This window comes from Ochlerotatus camptorhynchus, unplaced genomic scaffold (genome assembly GCF_037179485.1).
Source record: "Ochlerotatus camptorhynchus isolate MF236.1 unplaced genomic scaffold, CSIRO-AGI_Acam_v1.1 ptg000438l, whole genome shotgun sequence".
NCBI classification, from domain to species: domain Eukaryota; kingdom Metazoa; phylum Arthropoda; class Insecta; order Diptera; family Culicidae; genus Ochlerotatus; species Ochlerotatus camptorhynchus.
In genome coordinates, this window is record NW_027040924.1 from 998,326 (window position 1) to 1,020,000 (window position 21,675).

The 21,675-nt window shown below is 38.6% G+C and overlaps 1 protein-coding gene across 3 annotated transcripts in view; it reads left to right on the forward strand.

The window, feature by feature from the left end:
- sens-2 (senseless-2) overlaps positions 1-21,594 on the forward strand; it is a 215,731-nt gene extending 194,137 nt beyond the window's left edge. For all 3 annotated transcript variants that reach the window (XM_065234731.1, XM_065234732.1, XM_065234734.1), the window contains exon 8: positions 20,661-21,594. In XM_065234731.1, coding sequence (XP_065090803.1) covers positions 20,661-20,854 — 194 coding nt within the window. In that variant the 3' untranslated portion in view covers positions 20,855-21,594. The remainder of the gene's footprint in view (positions 1-20,660) is intronic.
- The last annotated feature ends 81 nt before the right edge of the window (positions 21,595-21,675 follow it).

The following is a 21,675-nucleotide window of genomic DNA, read 5'->3' on the forward strand; positions in this document are numbered from 1 at the left end:
ATGCTCAGCGAAAACATACTCGCTAAAATCCTCGAGCCAAACATATTAGACCGCACCAGCTACGGGAGAGAGCGAGGTGTTGATGATAATTGAATCAGGGGTGCGCGCGTTTGATTTTGATTGACGTCCCCCCGTGTTATTTTAAGCAACGAAAACAACGTTCCATATATTCCAGCCTCATCACCATCATCATCACCAGGAACGCTAAACGGGGAAGCGTGGAAGTTGGGTGCACCTACCACGACCGACCGCCACGTCGAACAAGTGTAATCTCATTTCGAGAGCTGACTGTGAACCAACCACAGCGAGTGCGAGCAGTAAAACCAACATATTGGGTTTAATGTTACAAATGCGCGTGGTTTTGTTACAAATTAACCAGACGGGATTTCACTTGATCCGAGCGAACAACTTACAACGTACCGGGAACAAGCACGGTGCCTCAGGGCTTTGGACCGAAGCGCAAAAGGAAACTCATTTGTATCCCGACACGACGAGCGAACGACTGACTACCTACTAGACTGCTTTCATCATCGTGTTGTGAGAAGAGTGCTGCGGTTCAGGATTTTCACTTCCGCGGAAGCTGGCTTTGGAATGCCAATGGGAAGGAACGAACCATATGCGAAGTGTAAATAATTGTTAGAGCATTTCAAAGTGTAGCATGTGGTTGAGAGGAAGGAATGTTGAGCTTTATTTGCTCTCCGGTTATGGGGGAAACGATGACAGCGTTCACGATTTCAAAGAATCATAGAGTTCATAGTGGTTACATATTGGGGCAAAGAAGACGAGGAATAATTGAGCATGTACTGAAATTAAAAATCTTAGCAAGTTACCTAAACTTTGCAGCACACAATGATAAGCATTAAATTTTCCAAATCCTAATGGAATATTGATTAGGGTGGAGGACTACTTCACCATACGGAACCCATTTCCGTCAAATGCCTCATAAACAATTATGAAATTAATGGTAAGGGGTCATTCACAAATTATGTATGGGATTAGGGGGAAGGGGAGTCTAAACATTTCTTGCAAAATTCAACAGTTAGAAGCGTCGAAATAACGAACAAATCCACCGATTACGTACATGCATATGCTGCTTCCCCAACACAGTCATCAGAGAGTCGTTAGTAGACGAAACAAGTCGAAGTGGCATTCGCATCCAATCTTCTGGCGTGTGCGAATAGGGAGGATACATTTGCGTAACATTTTGCACACTCATCGCCACATTCAGAACCATACGCCCCCAACTACCACACAAAATGCTCTCCAGAGTTGTAATCTTGTTACCAAGTGATTTTGATCGATTTTCTTCATCGACTTTCTGTTTCGTTAATAACTCGACGGCAAACACAATCATTGATGCGTGTGTTGTTTTGGATTATAGAAGAGCATAGCACAAATAGTACAAAATAGGTTAGTGAAACCATGGTCATCAAATGAGGAAATCGATGAAAAGATTTGACTTTCACCCCTTTGCTTCTAAGTCCCTTAATTCAGTCGGCATCTTAGCAATGAAAACTAGCATCGCACCGCTTTTGGTTCTTGGGTTACACTTGCTGGTTGCAATTCTGCTGTTCGACATTTTCGAAGGACCACCAAAAACATGAAATTATACTATTTTCTAGGGATGCCTAATAGTCCAATTATTTGATTAACGATTAATCTTAAAGATTTTTCCAGCTATTCAATGAAATATTTATCGTATTTTCAATTATTCGAGCGCGTAACCGACATCCCTTCTTATTTCTACTCGTTTGATTTAGCACAGCAGAGAAAATAAAAAAGTACTAATTTATCCGACCAGGCATACAAAAGAACCATGACAAGGGGTATTCTACTCTGCACACCTCAATCTGTACCGAGAACTTTATCTGTGCCGAAAGCTGAGGCAAGCGTTGGGCAGAGTGTGCCGAAGTGGCAATTAAGTTTTCGATCTCAGTATCCCATGAGTTTGGCAACCTGGCAGTTATGACTTTTGAGATTATTTGTTTACATTGCCATGTTCTCATGGATGGTTAAACAAGCTATATCTGTGTTTATTGCATAGTATATTTAATAAAAAATAAAAATATTTAAAAAGTAAAACGTGCATCAAATAACACGAATGTGAATTATTCTTTAAACAACATTCATTCTCCTTGCTTTAACGATGCCAACCGAGTGATAAGATTGGTAAGCGCGAGATCGTCGACCACTGCTGAAACTGTTAGCCAGTATACGCTGACCGTTGCCAACCATTAAATTCAACTCCTCCACGAGAAGGAGAAGGGTGAGTGATGGCAGAAGCTGTCCATTCAGGACAAGAAATTTCTTTATCGTGTCTCATTCTGGTAGACGTTCGCCGAAACCTGTACTTATGACCCACCCGGCAAGTGGAAAATGTACCTCTACATCATCATCATGATACTCGGACAATACTACAAGCTAGAAATCAAAGAGGATTCGACCTAAAACTCCCACTGGCGATATGAGAAGCAGCAATAGACCTTCAGCTGCTTCCCAGTGTTAACCTTAACCTTTGGGTACTGAATTCATCTAAGTTTGCTTAACATGTTTTGGTGGGGAGTCAATCGACTGCGTGCCCTAATAAACGGGTGCCATACACTAACGATATCATAGATAGTGCGACCATACCACATGATGTTGGGATGATATCCCGAAATTGGTGGTTAGGCGTTTCTTATGGTTATTGTTTATACGGGTGTATAAATAAACAGGAGACCCAGGAAATCACTGAGATTTTTCATTAACAACACAAAAATAAATAGTGCTGTTTTCTTCTCAGATTTCTTCTTTCTCGTGGCTCTCAACATTTTACTTATCGGAGAAGGCGATAGTCGCAACATGTTGAAAGTTTAACAAAAATATTCTGTATAATTAAATCCTGTTTAAAAATAAATTCAGACGTAGGTTTCAATAATCCACCGCGCCCCTAGTCACTAGTGATGAGGGCCAAAGCTTTTTTAATTCGAATTTAATTTGATTCATTGACGGTTTTGGCACGGCGACGCACGCTACCAATGAATTTTATCAATACTTTTAGAGAGTGATGATTTAGGAATACAAGAAGGTGCCTCTTAATACATAGACGAAGTTTTTTTTTTATTATTTTAAATTGCCAGTAGGCCAGGAATTTGGGATAGAATTAATAACTAAAAAAGAAACATTTCCGGGACTTTGTGTCATCAGCAAAGTTGCTTATGGGTCATTCCAGCTCAAGTGGGTACATCACCTGTGGTCGATGTCGCCTATTTGAGCCGAACTTGGCCAAAACGTTTAGTTTGGCATTCTGAACAAATTCTTTTTTTGATTTAGCTCTGAAGTGCCTAGATCCCTCTCGGCTACTACCCAGGATTTCTAAGATTTAACCGAAATTTCATCTTTCAAAAGAGATTAATCCACAACCAAATCAACTATTCATGATCTTAGAACGTCAATTTGAAGGTTTTTTTTATGTAGTTTCCTATAGGTGTACCACATTTTGTTTTTGTTATAGTTACTGCAGTAAACATGTTGATTACCAGCATTTATCCAAAGTGTAAAAAAATGGCCTATTTTCACCATGGGTGGGATTTTTTATTGCCCTAATATTTTGAATTCAAATTTTCACCACACTTTGGAACTCTTCTACTAGATGTGTGTTCCAATGGCAAATGATTTGGACAAATTGTTTTTGAGATATGGCCAGATGAGTGAGGGGTAGTTTTGAGATTTTCTTGAGCTGGAATGATCCTTATTATAATTAGGACTATTTTTGGAAAAAAAAACAAATATTTCGAAACTCTTTCGCATACATGGCACCAAAATCTTACTTTTTACTCCTACAATCTACTGAGTTTAGATCTTCGACAATAATGGCCAGTGAATAATGGCCAGAGTTACATTTTCCTCGTGTGTGCAAAAATGTGCTGCCGAGACTCTCAACAAACCGTCTCCCGTCGCAACGAAAACAACATGTGACGAGCGAGAAAGAGACACGCGAGAATAAGATACCTACGAGCGAGAAACAAATGCGACACCCAAAAATCCTGGCGTGCGCGAGACTCGCGCTGATCTCATGTGCCTCATTTCATGTGCTACGATTAATGCTAGAACTGCAGAGCTCGAAGTTCTGGAAGGTGTAGGTAAGCGAAATACAGACTGTTGAAACTTGGTTGCTTTGACCGACATTTCATTTGCGTTTGCACGAACCATTCCTATTTTGAGGAAAGGTAGTATATATTTGCAGTGCTTGAATTCTTGAAATCATCTAATAGCAAAGGCTATTAATTTGCCGGTCAATTAGAATATTCTTTGTTTATTTTTGCCGGTTCAACACTTAACTGCACTGGCATGACTAACATCTTTTGACACGTTATTTTCAAAATATAGAAAGGACAAAAATTCTACAAAAAGTGTATTGGTATTGTTTTATACGGGGATTTGACCGTTGCAAGGCGTTCACACATTTTCAACGTAATTTACCCATTCATCGACAACACAACTGGTATACATTGCTAGATGGGATGTTACGTATTTTGAATAGATTATATCGCAATGCTACGAATGCAGCAATGTTATGATAATTCAATGGGTGGAAGAATTTTTTGCAGAACATTTTTTCTTGGTGTATTACCTTTACGCTTTCACTTGTACTTTGTTACCATTACTTTAAAAATGTTCAGATTTTTTTAATGTGCCTCATGTGATCGAGCATTCAGCTAATTTCTATAACAGAAGCGGTGACCCACTGGGTGATGGCGCGGTCAATGCTAAATAGCTGCAGCAAAATAGTGACATGAGCGGGCATCGTTGGCTTTAACTCAGATGAGCGTGTAGACTAGTGCAGTGATATATTTACCATTCCAATTATTAATATCACCAAGTCTACCGACCTACTGTTCCGTTCCTTCAAATCGCTTTCTGGTTGGCACGGTACGATCTACGTGGCTTCTGCTGACCAAAAACTTAAAACTTCCTGGCTGTCTAGGGAGCATATCTGAAAGAATATCATGTTACTTATGCAACGTTTCCTGAACATCTACTAAATTTCCTTAAGTTTTAGAAAATTTACTCAAATTTCAAAGTACCTTGAAATTAAACGATGGTCCAAAATCTTCATCTTCAGGAAGTTCAGTGAAATTTTTAAAATCTCTGACCAACTGCTATGAAGTTCCCTAAACTGAAACGAAGATCCCTGAAGTCTTCTATCTTTACGAAACTCCCTGAACTTTTTCAAAAGGCCCTGTTATATGAAGTTATACGCAGTTCCTTGAATTATTACGCAGTCCACAAAACTTCATCAAAGCTTGCTTCACGTCTACGTTTCTCGTTGATTGTGCGCAAAGTTCGACGCACGAAATTTCCTGAATTTGTGCGGAATTCTCTGAACTATTTCAAGTCCATGAGGTTTCATCAAAGCTCTGAAGTTATAAAAAAGTTTTCTACGAAGTTTTCTGAACATTTCCATGATCTCAGAACTTCAAATAATTTCACTAAATTTAGCTCATGATTCATCTGACGTACAGTATGCAAAAAAAGTTTATCCACCCCCCTACATATTTACATATTTTTTTTGTTTTTCTGGTGAAAATCAGTTTAATTTTATGAGTGTTCCTCCATGATTTATCAATTTATGTTTATTTATCACATTGCCATTGAAAATACGGCGTTTATATCTTTTCTTGAGATTTCATGTGATAAATTATGTAATATTGTGTCTATCTGTCATTTAGTGCTCTTGAAGTTTTCGTGCTCAAAATTTCAGTTTTGTGTTAAAAATTGGAAGTTATTTGTTTCAAAATGCCCAAAAAAGCACAAATTTCGATCAGTATCCGAAATTTGATTATTGAACATCACAAAACTGGCAAAAGCTACCGTGATATTGCCAATATTATCCAGCTTCACAAAGATACGGTCGCTAGAATTGTGCAGATGTACTAAAAGCGTGGTTCTATCTCACCATCTAAGCGATCGGGGCGTCCTTCAAAGACAACTGGCCGAATTGACAGAGCTATCGTGAAGAAGGCGGAGCTGGACCGGGGACTATCAGCTCCGAAAATTGCGAAACAGATTGAAAGCGAGTTTTCCATTCAACTGACATCACAATCCTTACGAAATCGTCTTCATAAGAAAAGTCTTAAGGGCAGAGTAACTCTTAAGAAGCTATGGTTGTCCGCAATATATAGCAAAAAACGATTGAAGTGGGCCCAGGACCACATTTCATGGACCAAAATTTTATGGTATCTGATGGTATGGTCTGATGGTATCAATGGTGACCCAATTAGCATTAATTTCGTCTCGTCTGACCAGAGCATCTTATTCCAGTCATCACCGGTTCACAATGATGATTATAAAAGTCATCATCTGATTTACCGGTAAAAAATTAGGGTAATTGGTCCGATGACGATCTACTGCGAACAAGTGTCGATTGCGTAATTTTCGGGAACGTGCATACACATTTAATCTTGACAATAGATCAGCTGAGTCAATGCGTTGCGAAATGATATTGTTTAATAAAGGAATTTTTGTGTAATCCCGACGTTCTTTCAATGTTTGAATGCTGATCAACAAGCAACGTACTTCATATGGCGGGAGAAGAAAAGCCGTCCAACCTAGCTTACGTGGTGCATGTAATAAAAACTGCTTTTGGATTGACTCTATGCGTTCTTCATACTTTTTCATATAAGGTGACCAAACAACGCTACAATATTCGAATATTGACCTCACATAAGCAACGTAAAGTGATTTTATTGTACAAGGATCTTTAAAATGGAGACCGAAAAGTTTTACAAAATTAAGCATATTGCCTGCTCTATGTATTATTGTGTTATAATGGTCCACAAATGTCAATTAAGAATCTAGAATAACACCTAAATCTCTTACATTTTCTGTGAATCTTCTAATATGTGCTGTTTTTGTACTTTCTTTGATTTTCTTGCTGCTTGCGGACATTCCTTTTGCGGCAGAAATTCATCCGATGCTCCTCCAACTTGCATAAAAAACATAAATTTTTGTTACCCTCATACAACAAACTAAGATAAAAAATAAACCAAAAAAAATTAAACATTTAAAATTCGTTTTACATTACATCTAAACCGTATATTTCAAACGCTAACATTTTTCCTTAGCCTTCGCTTTAGACTTATACTTCGTTGAAGCCGTGATTTTTGACACTAATGCCACAAATGTTGACTTTATTATGTGTAACACTCGAGTTATCAACAAGACACTTCGCGCATAAGTTTTTGTATCCTTTCAAGGAAGAACACTGGTAATAATGTAGATGAATAGGATCAATGCAATTGTTTTTTGGGTATTGATAAATTCCGGATAAACCATCAAGCGGAATACCACAAACGTAACAGTTCTTATGAAAAAAAACGTTCTGTTTTCGATACCTCCTCCTTATCCAAATATAGCTAAGTTTTCTCCACAATTGTTCCTGCTTCAAAAAATCAGGAAAGTTTCTTCAACAAAATCCAAGCGTAATATTCAAAGGAAGGAGCCAAAATCCATCTTGGCTGAACATAAAAACCAATTTTTTTACAAAAAAATACGTAGTTTTGACAATTTAAACCTGGCTTTGTGTGTGCTTAAAAAAATAATCACCACATATGAATTCAGCAAGGTCAATTGTATAAAACCTAAGCATAAATTTCAAAGGACAGTATTAAAATCCAACTTAGCAGAAAAGGAAAACAAAAAAAAACCTTTTTGAATTAAAAACCCGGTTCAACCTTCACGTATGGATTCAGCAAGGTCCATTCTAAAAAATACAAGCCAAGGCAGAATCGAAAAACCAAATTTCTATGAAAATACGGATGGATTCAGCAATTCGGTAAAATCCGCTCCTTTTTTTCAAAGGAAGGAGCTGAAATTCAACTAGCCTGAACAAAAAACCCAAATTTCTATAAAAAATACGTACTTTTGAGAATTCAAACCCAGTTTTCTAAAGAATTGTGCATGCTTCAAAAAATTTACCATCACGTATGGATTCAAAAAAATCCATTCTATAAAATTCAAGTCTATTTTCAAAGATCGGAGCCGAAATTCAACTTGGTAGAACAGAAAATCAAAATTTTTATGAAAATACGTACTTTTGTGAATTTAAACTTGGTATTCTCAAAAAATTGAATTATTTCAACCCTCCATACGTTCAGCAACTTCTATTAAAATACAAGCCTTTTTTCAAAGATAAAAGCCAAAATTCAGTTCGGAAAAACAGAAAAATTAATTTTCTATGAAAATAACTTCTTTTGTGAATATGAACCAGGTTCGTCCTTCAGGTATTCAGCAAGTTCCATTCTATAAAATCCAAGCACAAATTTCAAAATATTGAACCGAAATCCAACCTGACTTCAAAAAAAAATCTACCATCACGTTTGAACTCACAAAGGTCTATTCCATAACATCCAAGCCTGTTTTTCAAAGGACGGATAAAAAATCCAACTTGGCTGATCGAGAAACCCAAATTTCTATAAAAATACGTACTTTTGTGGATGTAAGCCCAGTTTTCTCAACAATTGTGCTTGCATTAAAAAAAAATCTACCATCAGGTATGGACACACGAAGGTCCATTCTTTAAAATCTCAGCCTAATTTTCAAAGGATGTGAATCTCGCAAGAACGAGGAAGGGATCTAAGGGAGCGGAATCTACTATAAAAGTTAGGTAAATCACTTCAGGAAAGCTCAGACTAACATTCAATATAATTCAATCACTCAACAGAAAAATTTGGACTCCCTAAGGAATATTTTGAACCACTTAACAAAAATCTGGAGCTCACTTAGGAAAATATCAAACCCGTTCTGACTAGTTTGGTTTCAGTTCGGAAAAAGTCGAATCAATGCAAGAAACCTTGGATTCATTTAGGAAAAGGATTAATCAGCTAATGTTGCCTCACTTCAGAAATTGCGAAACCAATTCTTTAAAGATTGGATTTGGAATATGTTGAATCACTTCAAAAAAAATTTGACAACTTTAAAAAGGATTGAATATCATATCAAAAAAGTTTAGACTCAGTTAGAAAAATATTGATGACTTATTCGAAAGTTTGAACTCACTACAAAAAAATTTCAGACTCAGTTTTGAATCTGCTTTGAAAAGAGTCACCTCAGTTAGGAATTTCCTGAATCGTTTCTGATTTGGTCTCACTTCTAAAAATTTTAAACCAATTTGAAAAGATTGGATTTAGCTCGGAAATTGTTGAATCACTGTAGAAAAGAAGTGAATCATTAAGGGGTTACGCCTACCTGCAAACTTTCAAAATATCGATTTTTTTTATTGTCCTAATCGAAAGTATATAAAGTCAAGAATATTTCCTCAAAAGATCAAGTTGATCCGATGAAAATTGTGAAAGTTATGCGACGTACAAAAATATTCACTTATAGTGGACTAAACCCAACTTGAAACTTTAAACGCGATTATCTCGGAATCATATTTCCAAAACCGGTGCCAAAAATTTTTCGAAATGTATACATTCGATTCGTTCGATTCGTTTTGATTTCTGTTCAATACTATTTTGTGCAGTCCAAGATCGTTCGGATTTCGTCTATCATTTAATTTCGATTTTTTACAGCCGATCAAAGACAAATTTTAAGGATCAAAAATCGGCACTTCAACTTTGCAAGGCCGCCATTTTGTCAAAAAAAAAAATTAAAAAAAAACCGAACGATCAAGGACTAGTTTAACACATGCTTAACGATTTGGCATGGTTTATTTCAGATGATTACATCACAAACCGCAGTTGGCACCGCAAAAAGCGTTTTTTAGAACATCGTCCACGGGGAGCAGCTGTGCGAAGCACCAGGACCTCGTTTTTACAGCATCGACTGATAAATGTACCATTTAATGTGTGTTCAATAAACGGTAGAAAACCGATTTTCAATATGTTGCGTCGTTTTCGAGAAAAAAATCCAAACCTTCGCTTTTTTTCGGTCTTGCAGGTAGGCGTAACCCCTTAAGCGTCTTTCTGCTAAAGGCTAAGATTTTCCAGCTTGTTGAGAGAAGGAGTTTAGCGAGAAAAACTAAAAAAGGGAGTGCTCAATCATCGAACCGAAGAATATTGAATTGTCCGGTCCGATTTTCTGCCTACACGTCATCATCATCTTCCAAAGGTTTTAAGCCTGTACTACATTCAGGGTCTCCAAGGTTTTCCAAAAGAGTTAAATTCTGAACATGTCCCAACTAAAATTCATATCAAAAGGTTCTTTTCAGGGCAATCATAGTCATACTAAAGAATATGAACAGAGAGACCCCGCTCAAATTCCTATTCCTACACGAAACATGAGCTCATACTGCAGTTAGCAAATATAACATTTATTATATACGACTATAACGGCACCGGTGGTGTAGTGGTAAGCGTGATTACCTCTCACCCCAGCAGGCCTGGGTTCAATTCCAGTCGGCGCCGCCGGGATGTTCTGAGGCATAACATCTCTGATCACGCCTTCCTTCGGATGGGAAGTAAGCCGTTGGTCCCCGGTTTCTTGAGTTGATGGGTCGATAGGTAGGATCCAGGTGTGGGAGCTGCCTTCCTGGCACGTCGGTAGTATTGGTGCTCAGCACGGAAAACAAGATAAACCAAAGGGAAAAAAAAATACGACTACGTAGTCCTACGTCACCATTGCGTACAATCCCATAGCACGCTAACTTGAAAGTACCCATTAATGGTTGAAAAAGACTCATTTTGAAGAAAAGTGGCTTAACTCATTAAATGAGTAAATTTTTTACCCATTAATGAGTATCTGTTACCCATTAATGAGTAATTGTTAATGATTAATGGGTAACCGATACTCATTAATGGGTAAAATTGTTTAATCATTAATGAGTTAAGCCACTTTTCTTCAAAATGGGTCTTTTTTTACTCATTAATGAGTACTTTCAAGTTAGCGTGAGGGCTGTCGCTTGTAGTATTTTCAGGAGAAACATAGAAAAATATTGTAACGAAACATGCATTTTTGTTTGCTGTAAGGAGAAAATTTCTGGTTAAATCATAAATTGTAATATACGGTTGATCTCTGGTTCATGATCTGTATCATATATTATTAATATTTAAAAGGGGTTAAGAGGGAACACCTGTTTGTGGGTTTTAAAAAAATTGAAAATTTGATTTTACATTTTCGGCATCCTTATACCTTCTAGAATGTTGTGGTTTAGGTGCAGGAATAGCAGAATGATGCTCTTAAATATAAATCAAATCTTAAAACATATAAAAAGAGAAAGAGAAGGATTAACAATTTCCATTTAATTCCACTACCTTATTTGCTTATCCTTGAAAGATACGTGTATTTCGTCTACAATGTGCAGACTTTTTCAGTGTCTTGTACTAACAGTCGAGTATTAATTATATGGAAATTACTAATGGTAAATATTTTGGGCTGAAATATTTCAAAAATAAGGCTGAAATTTTGCTTAATAACATACTGAAAACCCAAAGTGATGGCATTTATTGTAATGTCCAAAAAAAATAGCACATGTTTTTAGAGATGTCAACAGGTGTCACCCCTTAAATGGCGGGACAATAATTATAGTCATCAAATGTCATGTTAAAGCATAAGACTCTCGGTTTGTTGCTTTACTTAACCATACACTTCAAGTTTATCTAAGGCTAAGAATTTATTTTGATCCATTGTTGTGGCTTAGATATTTCGGAGAAAGCGATAGTCGCAACATGTTGAAAGTTTAACAAAAATATTCTGTATAATTAAATCCTGTTTAAAAATAAATTCAGACACAGGTTTCAATAATCCACCGCGCCCCTAGTGATTAGGGTCAAAGTTTTTATTAATTCGTTTATTTTTCCAGGCTCATTTTCTGTAGCTTTGCGGATCCGATATTCATTGTTTAGATCACAAAATTACTTAAAACTAACGTTAGTAAAGCGGGAGCCGATTATTCGCGGCTATCTCGAGGTAAGGGTCAAAGCTTGTTCATTGTTTTTTTACAAGTAACTTGTTAAAGATTCATCAAAATTGATCAAAGCGTAATATAAAAGTGGTTCCCGTCCCCGCCTCATCCAAATTTTTACGATGCCCTGATTACATTCCATCAGGGTCGCATTAAAGAGAGAAATATATCGCAACAAATTGTCACAATCATAACCTTTTCTCTGACATGGAGTTAGAGTTGTTCAGTCCTAGGCGTTTTCCATTTGGTGATCCTACACTTGAACCTAAGGCTCAAGACACCGTCACTCAATTCTGATTCTTCTTCTTTTTAAAATGTTCTTCAATCATCATCATCAGTATCCATTCACACACTAGCCATCCGAAAATTTAAAGCAAGTTCATCTTTCACTGTGTTAATCGAACACACAAAATTAATTAAAACTGCAGATCAAATCTCTTGGTGAACAAAATAAAACACCAAGAAAGTCTCTTCGACTCCACTCCGGTCAACTGCGAGATCGCTTTCTCCTCAGATATTTTGTAATTTGTTACAATTTCAGCAGCATTCACATTCAGTGGCTCACTCATGGTCGGTCTCGCACTTCCATTTTTGATGTTAAAGCAAAGGGTGTTTTGGACTTCGACTGCCAGACATCATCGGGTTTTGTTTTCAATTTTAATTGAAAATTCTTAATTACAGAAACAGTCGTTTTGACTGTCATGTGCCAAAGTAACAATATTAATTTGTTCTGGGCTAAATTAGAATCTGATGATGACATATTTACATTCAAATGTTCCCTACTCAATAATTTACGACCTCTGATAGTCTTGAAATATGTGTTTACTTGTATTTACAAAATTGAAGTACGAGATGCGAAATCATACTTTCACTTGGAAAAGCGCAATCAAAATTAAATTATGGGTAAGTAGTGAAGTAGTTTTGTTAGCTGGAAAAGCGCTGTCGAATTTGGATTACGAGTAGTGAAGCCATATTTCTACATGAAATAATCTAATCTAATCTAACACCAACACAGCCAGTTCTTGAGAGCATCATGGAAAATGATATATATACATACATAATTTTTATTTGTCTATTTGATATATGTTTCACATCGAAGATGCGTCACATATATCAAACCGGCCAGGCCTACTGTGCAGCATTTAAGGGGCAAGATGGTTCAGAAAACATCGGGCCTGTTTAAATCGAAGATTTAAACACGGTGCTTCAGAATCCAATAAATGGATGAAGCGTGGACATCTCGTACCGTACGTTCCGATTTTGGTAATTATATGATTGGTTGGTCGTTGGAAGCATCCAAGCTAGAAAGGTTAAGTGATGCTCCATTTTCTTCTGACGGTTGGGACATGAGCACTAACTCTTGCCCTAGCCTTTTATGACTTATGGCTATAGCGCCATTACTCGCTTTCTGAAAACAGAACAGGAAAAGGAAAAGGAGAAGGACAAAAGGAAAAGGATTATGTGAAATCTATGAACATAAACAATATTTTTGATTTGAAATAGGGTTAAATACCCCATTTCCGGCCTATTAGGCACAACCCGCACTTAGTCTTTCTTAATCTAGCGCAGTTTAGCACCAAACGGAATGTTATTATTACTGATAGCTTCCAAATGTATTTACCATTCCGTACGTACTGTAAGATTTGATAAAGAGAAACCAATTGTTGAGATTTTGTCAAAAGTCTAACATTGCTTCTTGACGGTTGAAACTCGGCTTACGGATTCTAAACTCGGCCTAATGCATTGAAGCTCCATTGAAACGCCAATTAATTCACTTCGGCCTATCGGATGAAGATAAAAATTGATTCAGTCAGAGTGCTTCCTTTGTTTTTGGGAATTATGGGTGCAAACCTCCATATCACGCGTTCTCATAGACTTCGATCGGTAGCTTATTAACTAAAGTATCGTACCAAAAGCATAATTGACTTGTTAACACTGAAATCATGGATTTATTTGAAGTTTTCTGCTCGATAGGCCCAAAATGGGCGATTAGGCCGAAGTAGTTCTCTACCCTATACAGTATAGAAATGCATAACAGCGGTGGTCACTACCCGAGTATTGTCACTAATATCATGTCATAAAAAGTAACATGGAATAAAATGTTATCCTTTGATAATTGGAAAATCCTGCTTCCCTAATTTGAATTTGTCACGGCTAGGGTTCGGTGGTAGATCTTATACCAGTAACGCACCACAAAAAGGTGATCTCCTAACGTTACTGGTTTGAAAAGATAAAAATTTACCAAATGAAACGAACTCACCAAGTTTAGCTGCTTGACATGTGTTGATGTAGAAGTTCAAATTGTAGACGAAGCTTGACGAAGATCAACATGAATTTAGTAAATTTCATATATAAAAATGAAATTTATACATTGATATTGAAGGGATCATACAGCAGAGCAACCGAAAGAAGTTTAATATCATCATCATCAATGGAGTTTAGATCCTGCGTCATGACAAAAACAGATCAAAAGGATGACGGAGTTTGACGTCAAAGTCCATCTTCCATCCAAACAACGGGGGAACAAAAGGGACCTCTCATACCACGGCGCATTGCGAAGAGCCCTTCTACCACTACCGCGAATCATCATTTCGGTGCTCACACTCTAATTCAATTGGCGTTGACGGCACCTTCGAAAAACCGTGTCTTCTAACAATTTTAAATAGAGCGATTACATTCGCAAATATCACCATCTTAGCGCCCCTCGGTGGGACTTAGCCTACACAGTTGAAAAAAGTAATGTGAATTTCTATCACTATGATGCATATAAAAGGAGCGTCATGTATCATACGAGTTAACATTCAAAATATTGTTTGCAACATTACTTGCAAGTGGTATTATGGAAGAAATAAACTTGAAATTATCATATTAGAGATAACTGAAAGCAGTTTTAGTTCGGGAATTAGAAGGTGCTAGCTCTACTGTTGATCCAGAAACCCATTTAAAAAATGTTTGATAATTCATACCGATTCCGAAGTCACTTTCAGAAGCCATTAGCTCCACATGTCTACAGTTCCGATATCACATGGCTAATGGAACTGCAAGCACACCAGATCAATGCTTTGAATCCAGCGCGTATTTAATAAAGCATGATGTAAAACACGATTAGGAATATCCATTGTCAGTAAAATAATATGAAAAGATCTCACCAAATTATGTGTCTATAGATCCTGTCTTAAGACATAATTGTCACCATCGTCCTCCTCCTCTTGCTTTTTCGCAGCAGCACACATCAAAAGTTCTATTCAAAGGCACTAATTTCATCGGCGAAGCCAAGAAGCTAGGTGGACTTCCTGAAGATCGTGCCACTCGTGTCTATCCCAGATAGCTTTAAAAAATTTAAAAAATTTTAAAAATGTGACAGAAGTCAACGAAAAAACAGCGACCGAAAAAAACACAATTCCATCCGCGAGCACAGCACACTGCGATCCTCCCGGTATGCGATCTTATGCTGAGATTTTTCGAAGCCATATTTCAACCTGGAATAGCACAACAACTGACGTAACATTTTTTTAAATCAGCACGAATCGTACAGAATTTTTCAAACTGTATCATGATAGCGAGTTAATATCCCAGAGAACAGACATCCAAGCCAAATTTCTAAAGTGTGTGAGAAATTTAACTGCTATTTGAATAGACATTTGAAACTAGCAATATCGTGGTGGCGCTAGGGATGACCGGCAGACGTCATCTTAACATATATGTCAAAATTGTTAAGAGCAAAACGTTGTTTGTTTAAACATGGGCCCCAAGTGCGAGTTTAATTGGTGCGCAAATAAACAAGTTGTTACCAAGCAAAAATCTTTTCACAATTTTGCTAAGGATGCTGAATTGCCCGAACTACAGGGGATTTTCTTGTCACGTGGAGTCCAAGCGCTTGCAACGAAAAAGTTATGTTCCGACCACTTCCCTCCGGAGGCTTTTAGAATTCCTGGAGGAAAGCATGCAGGGTAAGCAGTGTTCAAATTTTACCACATTGACCACACAACTCGATTGATTTCCGTTGTTTTGTCTTGTTTGTTTTGAATTGATTTGACAGTTCATTTGAATACATGGTCAACAAGGTCAACCAAAATTTTAGTTCAGTTAACTCGTTAATCGCACAAAGTGACAACTCGATTCGCAACAATCCGTGGCGCTAGTGTTTCCAACGTATTTTAATTTGGATTCTTACACATAATTTTTCGAAAAAATTGTTAAAGCTTGGATGTCTGTTCTCTGTGTTGATAAGTAGAACAATGTTTGTTTGGTCGCAAGACAATTGTGAACCAAAAATTGTGTCCATCCAAATTTATCTCACAAGAGACCATGCTTGGCATGCACAGTTGTACACACCAACTGCTCAGTTGTTAATAACTTTTCACTCAGTTGTTGAAAGTTAGTTTTCTTTAAAGTAATTGATAGATTAGGATCATAGTTTACTGTAAACATGCAAAGAATATCATTTGAATCAACACCAATAAATTTTTACACTTAAAGTCCGAGATGTGTAGCAGGCGTTTCTCACTTCATTTTTGCAACGCAAAATCAAATACAGTTTATTACTAGAACTAAAATCTGCATTTTTTACATATCTATAAAAAGCTTAAACTCTATTCTATCGACTGCTATGCCTGTTTTTTTCCAAAAACAGAATGAATTTATTTCGACAGGACTATAAGAACCAGTTTCAGCAAAAATTGCCAAAACGACCTTTTCAATATGTACAAAAGGGCGAACACGAAATTATTGCGACACCAAAAATGTCATGCCAATTTTCTTATAATGTTTAGAATCAAACCAAAATTTTAGGGTAGTTTTATACATATATTTACTTAAAAAATCAAAAGAAACGTTAATCGATGGAGCCTTGAGTGTAAAATTGAACGCATTTTCGCTGGATGCCCTCCATCAAAGTCTTTACAGTGTCATCCGGTACCAGTTTCCCAGTTTTTTTTTTTTCCATTTTCTTAACATGTCCTTCTCGTCTTTGACTGTCTTCTTGCTCTTCCGAAGTTCCCGCTTCATTATTGCCCAGTACTGCTCCACCGGGCGCAGCTCCGGACAGTTTGGCGGATTCATATCCTTTGGAACAAAATGGACAGAATTGGCCTCATACCACTCCAGGACACTTTTAGAATAGTGGCATGATGCCAAATCTGGCCAAAATAGCGGAGCTTCGTCGTGCTGCTGCAAGAACGGTAAAAGGCGCCTCTCGAGGCAGTCAGATTTGTAGATCTCGCCATTTACTGTGCCCTTTGTCACGAAAGGCTCACTCCTCAGTCCGCAAGAGCAGATGGCCTGCCAAATGAGATATTTGGAGGCGAACTTCGACATTTTCTTCTTCTTAAATTTGTCGTCCACATCGAACTTGCTCTTGCCGGTGAAAAACTCCAACCCCGGAATTTGCTTAAAATCGGCTTTTATATACGTTTCGTCGTCCATCACACAGCAGCCATATTTTCAGCATCTTCTCGTAGAGCTTCCGTGCCCGAGTTTTAGCCGTCGATTGTTGCCGCTCATCGTGGTTTGGGAAGTTCTGTACCTTGTATGTATGTAGTCCAGCTCTCTTCTTTGCATTATGGACGTAGCTCTGCAACATGCCGATCTTTTTAGCCAAATCACGGCTTGAGACGTTGGGATTTGCTTTAATCATCCGCTTCACCTTTCCCTCCGTCTTTTTGTTCTCCGGTCCCGGTTTTCTTCCAACTCCTTTGCCGTGGTTCAACGTCAACCGCTCCTGGAACCGCTTCAACACTCTGGAGACAGTTGAATGGTGAATGTTCAACATTTTTCCCAACTGCCGGTGCGACAGGTCAGGAAATTCCAGGTGTTTGGAAAGAATTTGTTCTCTCAACTCGCGTTGGTTCACCTCCATTTTCGTTGAATCGAAAAACACGACTTCGAGTTTGACAGCATGTACACAATACACATCAATGAGAAAGTGTGCGAAATTTGGTTGATTTTTACCCAATGGTAAAAAGTTATGCCCTGTTGAATGTGTCGCAATAATTTCGTGTTCACCCTTTAGCACCACCTAGCGAGTGAGCTACTAAGCAAAACGTCAACCATTTGTTTTCCGTCGATCTTGTTTTCCGTACTGAGCACCAATGCTACCGAAGCCAGGGAGGCAGCTCCCACACCTGGACCCTACCTATCGACCCATCAACTCATGGACCGGAGACCAACGGCTTTACTTCCCCCGAAGGAAGGCGTGATCAGAGATATTTTGCCTCAGAACATCCTGGCGGCGCCGACTGGAATTGAGCTCAGGCCCTTTTTGGTGAGAACTAATCACGCCACCGGCGCCGCATCAACCATGACAGAGGCACAAATATTCTGAGCCATCTTGTTCCAATATTAAAATATTACCAGAAAATGTACTGCACTGAGTTAACTTACCCCGCATAATTAAAATTAATCGAATCATTACCGACTTATTGATTTCCACCCTTAATCCACAACAAACAACGATCGCATTGACTGACCAACGCTCATAATCGCCACCCTACATCGATGGGACGCAAATAGCCATTGAAAACCTCCCACAAATAACGGCCAATCCCACACACCCACCCTTTGACGTGGGAAATTAATTGCCGTCAGTCAATGCACTTCCAATGAATTTATTTTCTCACAATTAGTGAAATTGAATTTGAAATTTATACACCTTCCAGCTAAATCTAGCACCACGTGCCGATACAATGCAATCGAGGCAAGAAGAAAGGTGATGAATCCTGCCTGTCATTAGACTAATCATCCCTTTATCTTGTCCTTTCTAGCCTGCCACACTTGCCCCGTAAAAGTTTGTCCCGTCAATCTATATTGGAAAATAGCAAACAGGGGGAAATCATCATTCAGAGGGAAACTTGTTTGGGGGATGTTTGGAATCCGATGCGAAACTTTGCCCCGCACTGGAAGTCGTTTGTCATAGGCATTTGAAGGATTATGTGATGAAAAGGACTTTCCGCACGGCATGGATTGCGGTTGGAAAGGATAATTAAGGAGATTTATGATTAACTATTTATAAATGTCAGCTGTTGACGACCTTTTTCAAAAGGATTTAGATTTCAACAAAGAGGTTCACCGAAAATTCTCAATATCCCAACGAAACGGATGCAACGAAAAGAGTCTGTGAAAAATCTCGCTGAACAAAAATAGTGGGAATTAGATTTCAGCAATTTGCTCCAGCCCTGTTTTGCAGAAAATTGCTGCAGATTTGGCTCGCCCCACTTGCTATAAGGATGAAGAAAAAAATCGACGAGATTGTGCGCGTGCTTCATCCCCACCTCATCCAAAGAGCTCCAGACTATGTGATAACACTGCAGATGAAATCGGAAATATGGATTCCACTTTATGTGAGCAAAAGTACAACAACAAAAGCACCAGAGGAGAACGAGGAAAAAGCAAAACTTCGTAAACGATTGTATTGCTATCTTTTATATGATTTGACCTTTTTCCCTCTTAACCGGATCCCCACTGATTCGAGCCCTTCCAGCTGAATGCCTCCCAACGCTTTTCGGAATCGTTTTTATTTTGCTACCATTTGGGGAAACAGAGGGTAAAAAGAAAAGCTTTTCCACCCACCCTTAGTTCTGTATGTGTGTTATTGGTCCGGAGTTCGAGATTGCTATTTCATCCCATCCCGTACACATTCTTGAACCTTTGGCCGGAAATCCGTTCCGAATTTCACACAGACACACCGAAATTCGCAGCAACACAATAGCCGGGCCGGAATGTAATGTGGGTGGTTTTCAACACGAGCACAAATCTACTGAACTGAAACTGCTACACTTTTTTATGGCCCACTTTTGGAAGATTAATGAAATCTGAGAGTTGGTGGAAAAAGCTACACACTCCCGGCCCGGATGAGATTTTGGAAAATATCTGCTGCTGCTGACGACGGTCAGCCATCATAAACTCGTAAAAAGTGTACGTTTATGGCGGTATGCGGTGTGGTCGTCAGTGCTTTTGTAAGATTTGAGGAGGATCGTCAAAGCTGTGCCTGATGGCCGAGTCGCTCCGGCCAAGTGGAACAATAAATGGTTCACTGAGCCAGAGCGCCATCAACGCAGCAGCCATAGCATCCGGAACGGTGTCGGATACGTTTTAAGGGACCCCTATAATGTTCCGGATTTTGTCGGAACTTGGAGCGCTTTATGGTTTTCCAAGAACTATGTTTATGAGTTTTACAAGAGTCGTTACAACCGTGGGATGATGGTTGCAGTAAATTTCTTTGAACTTTTAGCATGGGGTAGCACTTTTGGCAGTAAATGACGGACATAATCGACCTGATGGTTTCAATAATCGACTAAAAACTAAGAATCTATAACCGCCTCCCTTAGCTCAGTCGGTAAAGACGCAGCTACAAAGCAAGACCATGCTGGAGGTGGCTGGGTTCAATTCTCGGTCCGGCCTAGGAATTTTTCGGGTTGGAAAATTTCTCGACTTCCCTGGGCATAGAAGTATGATTGGACTTGCCACACAATTATACTAATGCAAAAATGGTACAGGCATCGAAAGCTCTCAATTAATAACTGTGGAAGTGTATCTAGAACACTAAGTTGAGGGCACGCAATAAGCTAATTTGCGATATGCAATAAGCTTGAAGAGTGAAGAAGAAGAAGATATCCGCCTTCCGTATCGCTTGTTGATGAACTAACAGCCGTTGCTGTCACAATTAAGCTACCATCTCAGTTGAATCCACAATCTGGCCCTAATTTCTCAAATTCCTATTTGATTTGTTTCTATTGTACATACTAACGAATATTTCTTTCCTTTTTCCCTCTCCTTACAGGTGAAAAGCCCCACAAATGCCAGGTATGCGGCAAAGCCTTCAGCCAAAGTTCGAATCTGATAACACACTCGCGGAAGCACACCGGCTACAAACCGTTCCAGTGCGAGCTCTGCCACAAGGCATTCCAGCGCAAGGTGGACCTCCGGCGGCACAAGGAAACCCAACACACGGAAATGCGACCGATGGTCAACTAACCAAAGGCCCTTCCGGAATTCACCATATGCTCTCCACCGTCGTCGACGTCGTCCTCGTCGCTCGTCGTCGGAGCAGCCACCGGTCTACCACAGATTTCCGCTGTGAGTTCCCTCGTTGATGGCAGCCGGGGCAGCAGTAGTGGTGGTGGTGGTGGCATGGGATCCGGTAGTATCGATGCTGGCAGTTTTCTTCTGCCAACATCCCTGACCACCGATGGTGAATTCATTGTGATTGACTGATTACAACGAGCTACAGAATCCATGAGATCGTAGGACAGCTTAGGACAAAATCAAAAATTAAGAAGAACTTGTTTTATAGATGAAAATAATGAACCAATCTTGCGTAGGTGTTAAATGTGTAAAGTATTGTACATAGCTTAGAGAACAAAGTAGATGAATATTTGAAAGTATACTTTCTTTCTGTTGTGTCTTGTTTTTGGTTGTAAAACTTACCCTTAAGCCGTACTGTTCACTATTAGCTAGGGAAATCCAATTATCTCAAATGCGAACCAAACTGTAGTCACATCTTCATCGTGGAACTGGAATGTGTAAAATTGTGAATAAATTCTAACATTTCCTATTCGTTTAGCACTGTAAATATAGTGAAACCAAACTCGACCATGTTTGTGTAAACATCAGTTGCGGTAAACCTAAGAATCATTGTATCAAAATCTCCGGGAAACAGACTACATCGGAAAATAAACCTTAATGTGCAATTTTCATGAAGCCAAAGTATAGAACCGTGTTTCATTCGTTCCCACAACAAGCGTGATAAGTTCACATACGCCCAAAAATTAATTTAAATCATCCACGGCTGAATA